This window comes from Tachypleus tridentatus, chromosome 5 (assembly GCF_004210375.1).
Source record: "Tachypleus tridentatus isolate NWPU-2018 chromosome 5, ASM421037v1, whole genome shotgun sequence".
NCBI classification, from domain to species: Eukaryota; Metazoa; Arthropoda; class Merostomata; order Xiphosura; family Limulidae; genus Tachypleus; species Tachypleus tridentatus.
Window position 1 is genome coordinate 32,050,946 of NC_134829.1, and position 13,188 is coordinate 32,064,133.

General features: G+C 31.9%; 1 protein-coding gene across 8 annotated transcripts in view; it reads right to left on the reverse strand.

The window, feature by feature from the left end:
• The window catches only part of LOC143250855 (eukaryotic translation initiation factor 4 gamma 3-like), a 153,876-nt gene that overhangs the window by 77,548 nt on the left and 63,140 nt on the right, over positions 1-13,188 (reverse strand). For all 8 annotated transcript variants that reach the window (XM_076501966.1, XM_076501961.1, XM_076501960.1 and 5 more), the window contains 2 exons: positions 2,757-2,863; positions 669-1,104 (listed from right to left, as the gene is read on the reverse strand). In XM_076501966.1, the coding sequence (XP_076358081.1) occupies positions 669-1,104; positions 2,757-2,863 (543 nt within the window). The remainder of the gene's footprint in view (positions 1-668; positions 1,105-2,756; positions 2,864-13,188) is intronic.

Genomic DNA, 13,188 nt, shown 5'->3' on the forward strand with positions numbered 1-13,188 from the left:
TCATTTTGAAACCAAATGGTTTATTATTCTTAACTTCACTCAAAATCTCAACTAGCAAACCAGCATGTTAGTTTTCTAACTCTATTATGATCAGCTTTACAACAGAAAATTAGGAAATTATATCAATAGATAGTAAATATAACAATTCATACAATTCTAGAATAAGGATACTAATATGATATTATCTTAATATATATTAAGATAAAACCTATGAAAACGTTTCTATTTTTGGTCTTACATAATACTTTACCAAGTTTTTCATGAACACATTATTTTAAAGTAACAGACATCATGAAAGCATTGATAATTATTATTTATTATAATTATTATTATTATCATTTACAAAAATGATAAGCATTCTTTGATTAAGTGAATGCAATCAAACAATTGACATTATAAAAATGACAAAATCAAAATATTTTTACTTTGACAACTTTAGATCTAAAGTAATTCAAGAAAAGCAAAAGTGAAACTCCAAGTACAACTTATCGTAAAAATCATTCACTGTTTGTCTTTACTCTGACAGTAATCTCTTATTCACTGAGAAAAAAAACGTGTTTTCTGGGTTAAGTTTCCCAAATTCAGTTATTAATAAATTTAGTAATTTATCTCACAATGTTAACTTTTTCAAAACAGACCACACTTAAAATCTCACACTGCATATTTACCTGCTGGATAATAGAATTTCAGTTTTATTTGAGGTTCTAACAGATCTGTAAATACTGGCAGTTCTTCTACTGTTTCTGGTTCCTCATTTGAAACACTTTCATTTACCACATTATTTTCTATTACTTGATTTTCGTAGGACGGCTTCTGGTAGTTAAATTGATTTTTATCTGTAAATTGTTCTTGTGAAGGATGATCCTCATCACCAAGATCATTTTCTGATTTCTCATCTTTTTTGTCATCCATATTTTCATCAATAACCTGATTTTCCCCTAACTCTCTTAAATTCATAATATTGTTTTCCGTGAATTTTTCTTTTGTGTAGTTGTCTTCTGTCAAGTCATCTTGTAATAACCTAACTGGAGATGCAGGTGGCTGAGGACTAACATCAAGAAGAGATTTTTCTGATGATGGAGACAATGATCTAGGGGTTGGGATCTACAAAAAAATCATTGTTTTTTTTAAAATTACATTATTATAGAAGAAGAAAATAAAAGTTCTAATGACAGCTGTACAATGGAACTTTTTTACTGCAATTTAGTACTAAATAAAGAAACAAACATAAACAAATGCAAAATTAAAGAAGCCTTACTTATACAACAACTTAAACCCAAAATAAACCAATATAAAGGAACGCCTTTATATCTATATTAATATAATAAAATAAAATTATATATTCAAACATCTAACACCGCCCTCTACATTCCGACACTCAGTTACACAACCCCTTTCAAATATGTGGTCAGCTTCCGGTCAGTTACCTCTTTCTTTCTTTATGAACCTGACGATGACCGAAGAAGGTCAAAATGTTGTTCACTCTTCTATGTAAAATATTTTCTCAACCCAAACGAGCCATTTTTGCATATATATTTCTCTACAAGTGGGTTTTCTTGACATCACTGAATCTTGAATATATTCTTTTAGTTATATTGTTAAGTTAATTTAGTCACATATAGTTTATTTTGTTTTATTTCCTTTTATTATTACTTGATACATATCAATGAGCATTTTCAAGGTATCTTCAGCAGAGACACTTTAGTCTTATTTAGAACATTGGCTTAATCATTTATTAAAATATAAGCCCTCCAAATATGCATTTTAAAACATAAGTAACACATAATTAACTAAAATAATATAAAACTACAACCTAAATACAACTTAACTGTCCATCTAACTAACATAGCTAATAATTATATATAACATTTTTTATCCTTGCCTTACATAACCTAATGCAGAGCTAAAAGTTTCATCTGTCAACATCATAATTTAATCCATCTCCAACAAAATTCAAAGATGAATAACAGTGAATGCCTTTTATATATTTTTTGTTTTATTGTCTTAATTTTCAATACCAAATTCTTTATGAATTAAAAATTCATACAATTAGATAAATTACTATAGTATATACAATAACCATTTTTTTATAATAGAATACAATTTTAAATAAAATTACTCTCCTCACAACAAGAACATGAATTTCACTAGGACTGTACATGAGGGTTTCTCACACATAATAATGAGTAAAAAAGTAGTAAAGACAGTAAGATTGTCTTACAAGTTCTCTATTGAAGTTTTAAGCCAGTTTTATACTAACTGTTAGGAGATTTGTTCAAAATGTGTTTTTACTACTGGTTATAAGTATCTAGCTCAACTACATATAATTGGTTGAATAATCCCAACTCTATGTATAGAAAGTGCAAGTGGCATCTGTCTGGAGTTCCAATGAATTTATTATTTTTTTCTCTTGACAAAAGAAAGTGTGAAAAAATAATTAACCTAGATTATTTGTATACATGGAAGATTTAGTATGGTGAAGTTACTTTTCAAGTAACAAAATCCAAAATTAAAATTATTTGAAACCATCCATTAAACTGAAGTTTAACAATCTTTTTAGGGTTTCTTTTCAAATACAGGGATTAAGACTTAGATAATACAAAACCTTGAGCTATAATGTAAATGTTAATGCTAATTTCAGTATAAATTGATACTGAGGTTGCTCAATTAAATTCTACATGTAACAAAGTAAAATCTCGTGCCATGCTCAGTACACGGTTGCCCATGACCATGGAGTTAATGTGTGTGTATCTCACCTGTTTTTTATCTAAAAAGGCATCCATTTCTCCCCCTTCCTTATTTTCACCTTTTCTGTTGAGTTCCTTCATTCTTCTCTGTCTTCTTGGTTTTTTATTTTCTTTCACTGCAAATAAAATAATAATTTTAAAAACATTTTAGACTTAAAATCAGTTATGTCTCTCAGTATGAATTTGGACAGCATTTTATGTTTCACAATGAAATACCCATGCAGAAAGTTCACGAAGTCTTAATAATGAGAATTTGTTAGCTTAAATGATGGCCAAACAGTCTCCTTCCTGCAGCTTTTTAAAACTGTTTATCATATGCATTAAGCCTCAGAAGATATAGCTAGATTTAAAATATTAAGGTTCAAAGAGAAAACATTCTATTCACATTAAGTAGTTTTATATGTATCAAAAACTTCACATTAGTAATTTACACTATTCTGCTGTTTTAACAGTTTAATTTTTCACATTTTAAATTCTGATGTTTGATTCTGAACTGCTCAAAAATAAATTTGATCAACTTTACTGGATATTGTCTACAATTATGATCTTAATTTTTCATAATTATTCTTAATTTTGAAAATATTTTTCTTTGTATATAAAATTCTGTGAAAGAAAAATAATCAGTGTTAAGAATTTATACAATATTCACATTCTTTTTCTGATAAACAGAAATCATTAACCTGTTAAGAGAAAAAGAAAGTATTTTCATCAGTATGAACCATAAAACATAATTATTCATAACTAAGTGAACTGAACATTTAATGAGTAACCAGATACTCTGTGAAAAGGTGAATAATCATACACACACCTGTACTAAAGACTTAAATTTGAACATAATTCATTCTGATACACATTACATAAGAATGTTAGTTTCATATTCCTACAAAAAAAAGAAGAAACCAGTAATAATTTATCATTAAATTTTACATTATGCAGATGCATACTGTACATTGTACAGTGACAAAAAATAAATATCCTTTACAGCAAGAAAAATATAATTACATATAAAATAATAATTAAACAATAACTTCATGCTCAATTTGTAAATTATGCTTCTGATTTATTCACACAAACAAATCATAAATGTTCACCCAAACTTCATATTACTTAAAGTCAATAAACACATTAATGCCAGAAAGCACAAAAAATTGGTTTAAAACATTAGCCTGAAGTATTATACAAGTTACCAATTTATTTCTGATGTATAACACCATTGAAGATTTAAATTACCTTGGCATATACTTGAGGAACCAACTACCACAAGTATAAAAATTAATTCTTCTATGAACATATAAAAGAGACTCATTAGAAAAATACCATATAGATAAAATGTCATACAGTATTAAAACACCCAGAATTTGAAAAAAAAAAAATCCAAATCACTTGAAACATTCTTGAAGAAAATGGTGTCACAAAACTAATAATAAATTCATGGTTTCAAGTTAATACAAATATACTTTGGATAACTATATCTTCCTACAAAAGCCATAGTGCATATGTCAATATTTCTATATGCAATCAAAACCTGCTTCATCTATTGAATAGCACCACAAACAAACATCTATAGCAAATTTCACACTTTGGGTATATTAAAAATTCAGACAATGAGAAAAATATTATGGTACAAATAACAACCATTTCTTTATAACAAACCACAATTTTAAATAAAATTACTTCCCTCACAACAAAAACACAACTTTCACTGGGACTGTACATGATGGTTTGATTGTATATTTCTTTATCTCATTTTTAAATGTAGTACTAAAATATTGGAGTTCTAATAAGCTATTACTCTCTCCATAAATGAAACAACTTTTAACATAAAAACATTACAGTTTATGTCAGTAAAATTTATAAACCCTTTGAGCTTTGTACATTTAATCATGTTGATGTAATAAGTTGCATGTGACTAAATAGCACAATCTAAGCAGTTTTCCTGGGCAGTGCTTCCCACTCAAACATATTTTTTTTATAGAAAATGTTCACTTTTTTTTTAAACTTTTTAAAATCAGGTATGATTACTACAGTTAGTAATTACTAGCATAAACAGTCACCCATTGGATGGCATTTCTGATAGCTATAATAAACCTCTACATGTTGCGATCAACAGTAACATGCATTATCAATAGCCAAACTCTTCTACTGCAAGTACAGAAGTGGGTCACCAGTTGGAAAAACAAAATAAAAAAATCTAATAAACATGAGTACAACTTTACTCTGGGCAACAAGTCTTGAAAATATACTTTATAAATAAGATTTACCTAATTTAAGAAGTTTAAGTTGTTTAGTTCATTTTTAAGGTTTTATGAGCTACATTCAAAATTTAATTCAAAAATATTTTTAAATTTAATTCCTCTGTGTAAAAAAAAACTAAAAAATTCTTAAACATCAGTTATCATTGTCACATGAGACACAAGCATTCAAAAATCTTAACGTTTCCTTTCTGTAACTTGAAAATCACTCCATCTACACCACACTTCTCTGCATGATCAGAAATTAGGTTAATTGCTTTCCTTAAATATCCTTCTTTGAAATTCATTAGAGTGAATTATACCCTGCCACAGGAAATAAATTCTGCTAATACTTGACAAATGCCATGCTCACCTTCTTAGACTTGAGATTTGCAAGCCACATGTATATATTAATAAACCAGTAGAATGCACTGATTTTGTACTATGAAAAACTGTCAGTCTTCTAAATTACAGACACGAGGGAAAAATTTTATACCACTGGAGAGTTTGGAGCATGAAAATCAAGGCAATAGTCAAAACAGAAACAAAATGTTTTAGCTCTTCTTATAGCATAGAATTCTAAAAAAAACTAAAGTGTTTTGTGTGGTATCAATCTTGTAATTTATATGTTTTGGTATTTCAAAATGTACATATAAAATTTACAACAATTAATTTCTGTGTACCACCCATAACGAGGTTTAGCAGTTCCAATCATGAGTGAAAAAAAATTCAAAAGTACTAGATATCAGTTTTATATATATTTGTATTTACTGTTTTATGTTTTAAAAAACAGATGAAATGTAAGAATTTATGTGTAAATAGTAATAATATATATCCCTCATCAGCACACCTTTGAAAAGTTACATTGTGGAACACCCAGTGTCCAACATGATTTCAGTACAAAAACATTACTATTATAGTATATATGTAAAAACAGCTGGTATGGGTAGAGAAAACACAAATAAATATATTAAACCATTCCTCATACAAACAGCTTATCAGCAAAATGCCAAAGCTCTATTATACTTCTATATCTAACTCATTATCTATCAGCATGCAATGAGACTATCACAAAACTGCAAAATTAAACTCGAAGAAAACTGAAAATGTAGTTTGTAATTCACCTTGGGTCCAACCAGAACCAAACACAAATGTATCTTTAGTGTAGGCTATGGACTGAAATTCTAACAAGATGATTATTTACAACAGTTGTTAAAAAAGGTTGCTATAAAATAAAGAATAAGCAATTATCACAGAGAATACATCTTGAAGAGTGATATATACACACACTAGCTACAACGCTATAAGAAAACAGACCAGATGGTACCGTACTACCTTGATAAATTACCTTTTACAACAGTCTGTATAGTGAAATAAACATTTTGAAATTTGTTTTGCATGCTTCAGGGTAAATTGCATGTATGGTGATGGTAAATAATAGAATGGCATCTGAATGGACCCTAGATAAATATTAGATTATAGCCACGCACTTCACCTGCCTATTCAAAAACAGTAGTGTCACACTGATCCAGGGTTTCTGTTTGACACTAAGATGAACTGATACAAATTCGTAATGATTATATAAAAAGATATGTTACTGTAGGAGAAAGTGGTGTCTAGAACACTTGCATGGTTCTCTAAGAAGCACCTTGTGCAGGTAACCCTCATATAGTTTGTGAGAAATTAAAAACAAAGTACCTCACTGTGGTCCATGAAAATAATCATAGCACCAGCAGTAAATCACTACTTTATGTCTGGGGAGTTTCTATGTTTGTCACAAAAATTCAAGAGTAAAATCATTAACAAATCAGTTAAACTACTTAATTAACCCTAGAGTAACAATACCATTTTTTAAATCCCCAAATTATTGTAGTTCATTATAGTTTTAAAGTTTTATATTAACTAAGTTTTAGCCTTTTATTTGAAAAATAAACACATAAAACTACAGTTTTTTTGTTATATGATCTGCTCACGGTTACAATTATCAACTTTTAGAAGTGCTTAAAGAGTTAACTGTGAGTAGCTAGTATAGACTGTTGATTCAAACAGTCAAAGTACATTAAATAGAAATCTTTTATTACCATTGGAATCTTTCCAAGAATATCTCCCTACATGAAATATTGTACACTTTTCTAAGTTTAAGGTCAATTATGCCCACCTGCAAAATCAAAGTTATGTTGCTAATGGCAATTTCAAGTTGAAAGGCATGTTCATAACAGAGAAAGAGCAGATTTCCCACTGTTTACTTAATAGCCAAAAGAAACATTACAAGTGCATTGATTTGTACTATGATAAAGAAAAGAAACTTAGCCCTTTGTTCTTTCAAGAGGTATGTAGCACTTGACATGTGTCTCTCACTTTATATGTACGAGGTCTGTTAAAAAAATACGCGGACTGTTTGAATTGCGCGGCTCCAGTTGGTTCCAGGGGAATCTGCTTGGTGTCGCTAGGTTTGTACAGATCAGCTGATTACAACGCCATTTCCCGATTGCAGATATCTTCATTTGTGTATTAGCTACGTGGTTTTAAGTGAAGTGCGATTTTTTCATTTGGCGGATTTCAGAATGAATGACCTGAAGGAGCAACGGCTTGCTGTGAAATTTTGTGTTAAACTTGGAAAATCTGCGACTGAAACTTTTTCTATGCTTAACACGGCTTACGGTGATATTGCTATGAAGTGTACGGCATGTTTCAAGTGGCATGAACGTTTTAAGGATGGTCGACAGTCCATTGAAGATGATAAGTGTCCTGGACGTCCTTCCACGTCAACTGACGACCCACATGTCGACAAAATCAACACCCTGGTGCGGGCAAATCGACGTCTGACTGTCAGGGAGCTTGCTGAAGAGTGTGGGATATCAGTTGGATCTTGTTACGAGATTTTGACTGAAAAATTGAAGATGCACCGCGTTGTTGTGAAATTTGTGCCTCAGAACTCATGAGTTTTTGGCCAAACACTCGATCACTGTTCTTCCCCACCCTCCCTACTCACCTGACCTTGCTCCTTGCGATTTTTTCTTGTTCCCCAAACTCAAAAGACCCTTGAAAGGAAGAAGATTTGAGACGATTCCCGAGATTAAGGCAAATGCAATGAAGAAGCTGGAGGACATTACAAAAGAAGCGTACCAGGACTGTTTCAACAAGTGGAAACACCATTGGGATAAGTGTGTGCATTGGGGAGGAGAGTACTTTGAATGGGTCCCAGACCTGTAACTTCTAAATAAAGTACATTTTGTGTTATGACGTCAGTCCGCGTATTTTTTAACAGACCTCGTATGTTTGCTAGACAATTAGATTGCATTTAAGTTTTATGTTTATATCTCAATTAATTTTGTATCATTTATATAAATTTGAAAATTAACTGATTTTTTATACATTTAACTTCCTAGACCTTGGAGTTTGAAAATTCCTAAATAACATGGCATCATTCATGTGTGCTAGCATTAGTGCAAGAACCTGTGCAAGGGAGACATCCTATAACAATAATATAGAGCCCTGCAGTGACCAGTCAATCTACCAGCATCTATAATAAAAAACAATGCTCTCCAGTATCATTGTGGTATAGGTACAGACTCACACCACTAAAAACTTGCTTTCAATATCTGTGGTGTGCAGAGCACAGATAGCCTATTGTATAGCTTTGTGCTTAATTCTAAACAAACAAAAGATAATGAATTGGAAAGAAAATTAAAAACAAACTATAGGTGAAAAGATAGAGATGTTAAAGTAGACATATTAGAAGAAGATGTTTCAAAAGAATTCTATGAACAACTAAAAGGTACATACTTATTACCACTTCTTACTTTTACACATTTCATAGCACTCTACATTAATAATTATAACTAGAGTTAGTGATATTGTAAAGAAAATAAAATGTAAACATTTATTTTAAAAATCTTTTGATACTTATTTAGGAAGTTCTAGAGATTATACAAAGGAAATATGAAACTGTATGATAATAAATAGTACTTTTATACTCAAAATAAAAATCACCTTACATACAATTTTCATAGCCTGAGTGCAAAAGGTACAATAAATAATAAATCTATCAGAAACAACAGTAAAAATCAAAACTAAATATTTTATTTTTCTGAAACTATATACTTTTAAAAATGTTAATTTCTGTAATGTACTTTTCATTAGAGATGCATAATTTACTTACAATGTAATTAGTTTGCCATCATAAGATTAAAATATCATATTTTTTTGTAAAATAAAAAAAGGTTATGTTTCCCAATAGCCTCCAAAACTTTGTGATGATACACATACATTATCAAAAGTTATAGTATAACTAATCTCACAGGACATTTGGGTTTAACCCGTAAATGCAGAATTAAAATAAATGTTCATAAAGAGACAGATACAAGAGTTTTAAACTCATTTCCAACTTTCAGTTCTCTAATGCTGCCATAAGGCCAAAATTGACATTAATTCACAAGTTCATTGATATTTAAGATAGCAATACAATTTTACTGAAATATAAATAAAAGCATCATCTCTCCTTTGTGGCTATTAATTGTTAGTTATTCATAAAAATGTTCTATAACTTTAGAATATTTAAAAATAGACCAGAAATTAATATTTTCATTAACTGAAAATTTATTTCCATTACATTCACACCTCTTCGCACGCACACACAGAGCTTCTTTCCTCTTGAGTATGCATCTTCTGCAGAAAGAGGTTTGCAACCTACAAGCCTTGTGAAAAAGCCTACCTAAGTTCCCATGATTTCATGTGAAATTATAAGTATTTAATGTGATTATGCATATATTTTTGTACCAGAAATAAATATTCACCTCCCTGAGTGGAGAACAAAAACCCATATTGAGATAATGGAGAGACCAGAACAAAATCTAACTAGATGAGCTAGCTTTAGAAAGCAGCCAAAGGAAACTCATGAGACATGTGATACCCTATATGACTGGGGCAAACCTATATGGGACAGTGTCTTATCTCATCCAGGATGTACTCTTTGTCAGTGTAGAAAGAGAGGCAAAAACAATTTAAGTGTGTTGCAAGGATAGGTGGAATAGTTGCATGGCCAAACTCAAGCACAAAGTTTCAGATAGCCAATATGTAGAGTGAGTTTGGGACTTGTTCATATCATATCTCGTGCATTGATCTCTACAATCAAAATGTGGCAAATCAAAATCATGCATACACCCTCTACTGTCAGATTCAACAGGCCCCATGCCAGGTACAAGGAGAAGGCAGTGTATGCAATAATGTTTGCATAAATACATCAGTCAATATGGGACCCTTGCCAACTATTGGAGTATAGCAAGTGAGTGCCAGATCACAGTTGAACATGGTGAGTTCTCTTCAACTCCTTTGTCAGTCTCAATGGACCTCATGCTAGCCACAGGAGGAGGGCACCTTATGAAATACACTACCATTCACAGGCTGCACACCAAATGTGAGAGTAGGCTGGTTTTGTTTTTGGACAGTACTTTATGAAATGGACTGGCAATAGAGGTGCCATTTGCCCACTTACAGACTGTAATGGAGCCCCAGCCCCACTTTTTACCATAAAGGAACACCTTGTTCTAGCCCCAGCAATTAGGTCCTTGTCAGTGAGGATTCTCCATGGTCCATCACTTGTAGAGCTAAAGAAACTTATTAGAATGGTTCACATTATCCAGAATTAACATATAATTTGGGCTAAATATACATTGGGGGATGTCAAATCTGATGAGGAGAAGCACTAATGAGCTTGCATTCATTCACCTCCTAGAGGTACTAGCCAGATGGATAATCAGTCATATCTATCCTAAACGACTGGAAGATAAAAGAAACCAAGTGCAGGAGAGGAATACAGGAATGCAAACATAGGGATTGGAACCCCAAAGAAAGAGTAGCACGACAAACAACCTGGACAGAAAATTGAAATCTGACTGGTACCTGTAAAAAGCATAGAGAAATGAAAAATTAAGGAGTACAGGAAAAAAGTGTGACCACCAAACTATAACACAGAAAGTAAAGGAGGAAGGACTGACCAGAACAAAGAAAAAGGTATAAGTGGTTGAAGAGAATTCTACAAAAAAAAACATGGCATAGACTTCCAAATGACTGAAACAACAAGCAAAGAAAAGGAGAACATGTGTGACCAGGAAGTTAATACACAAGTTGTTTGAGGTTCAAAAGGGTCCCTGGTAAGAACATGGAGACCACAATGAGATTCCAATCAGTCAAAGAGGAGAAAATAGAGTCTGTAGATAAGGAAGAAAAAAAGGGTAAATGAACCTGTGAAGAAATTATCCTGTGGCATCAGAATTAGCACAAAATGGAAGAAATGCCTCTAAAACAGGCCACAATGAAAGAGATAGACAGGCAACTGTATAACACATGTGAGATGGAAAAGAATGTGTTATAAAGCAGAGTGGTCAGAGGAAAATGGTAAAAGAGAGACCAACAGCAGCAAGTACATAATGTACTGTAGTACCAGGATTAGGAAGAAGGGTGACCAGAGGAACAACAGTCAGATATACAAAAGACCAGAAATAGGAAGATGGGTGTAAGAAGTGTGGCAAAGGCAATTATACTGAGTAGTAGTAGATTAACAGTAGACCAATGGAGGGTATGCAAGTGGAGAGAACATTCTGTGTGTATAACATTGTCTTGTAAAGAAGACAGCCCATGATGACATGCAGTGAAGTGAAAATGGAACATGTCTGGTTATTATATTCAACCAAATCAAATGGGCATAAAAGAGATGGTCCACAGTCAGGAAGCAAGGGGACATGGAGTGTATATCCCACTGGAATGTAACAAGAGACAAGATAGTGGATCTGATCAAACAAATCAGAATTAATCAATTCGAAAGGTAAAAAAGAAAATTTGGAAATGCCTGATTGACAGCATGCAGGGTGAAGGCCCCTCCAGGAACTAAGAGACCAAAGTCAGTACATCACTCAGGGTCTTATCTAATCTTGAAAGAGAAATGTGCATAACTGGTAAAGAAATAATAATCAGTGATGTTGAGAAAACCCACTTGTAGAGAAATATATATGTAAAAACGGCTAGTTTGGGTATTTATCATTAATTTTATCCATATCTAGACATAAAAATATACTCACCAGATAAAATTAATGATAAATCAGACAAAATAAAAGAATACTTCATCAACATCAATAAGTTTCCTCCACAAACCATAGAAAACAATAATACGCACACACCTAGACAGAGAGCAAAATCAACCAACAAAAGTAAATATATCTCGCGAATCAAAAAATCACGAAACCATATACTGCTGCATACCATATATTCCTGACATCAGCAGACAAATAACCAACATTTGGCAAAAACTAGTAACAAAATATGACATTCCAGTTAATACCAAATTTATTCAAAAACCAGGCACAAAACTGAGGTCTATATAATGTAAAAACTACACTGACAAACACCACACCAACATTATTTATAAAATACAATGTGATAACTGCCACAACTTCTATATTGGAGAAACAAGTAGAAAAATGGAAGCCAGGTTCAAAGAACATAAAAAGTCACCTTCACACGTTTTTGAACACTGCAACTAAAATAAACACAACATAACCATAGAAAACACTCAAATACTAAATAAAGAAACAAACATAAACAAACGCAAAATTAAAGAAGCCTTACTTATACAACAATTTAAACCCAAAATAAACCAATACAAAGGAACACCTTTATACCTATATTAAAAATAATAAAATAAATAATATAAAATTATATATTCAAACATCTAACACTGCCCCTACATTCCAACATTCAGTTACACAACCCCTTTCAAATATGTGGTCAGCTTCTGTGCAGTTACCTCTTTCTTTCTTTGTGAACCTGACAATGACCAAAGAAAGTCGAAACGTTGTTCGCTCCTCTATGTAAAATAATTTCTCAACCCAAAGGAGTTGTTTTTACATATATATGACTGGTAAAGGTCCAGATTGGGAAAATGTAGGGGAACATTGGAGATGGAAGCAGAGAGGTCCAGCCACTAAGCAAGATTCTCCAGTTAAGAAAGAGGGGTTCATTTGTGAGGAAGGTGGAACCCTTTAAAGTTCCACAGGTTGTGCAACATTCACTTTAGGGAATAGATATGTGTACAACCACATTGAAGAAGAAAGTCAAAAGTCACCATGGACCACAAAAGCAGAAGGGAAATGCAAGGTGTGAAACATGGTGATTAAACATAAATGTTGGAATGGGAGAAGGTCAAAGAAAACAGA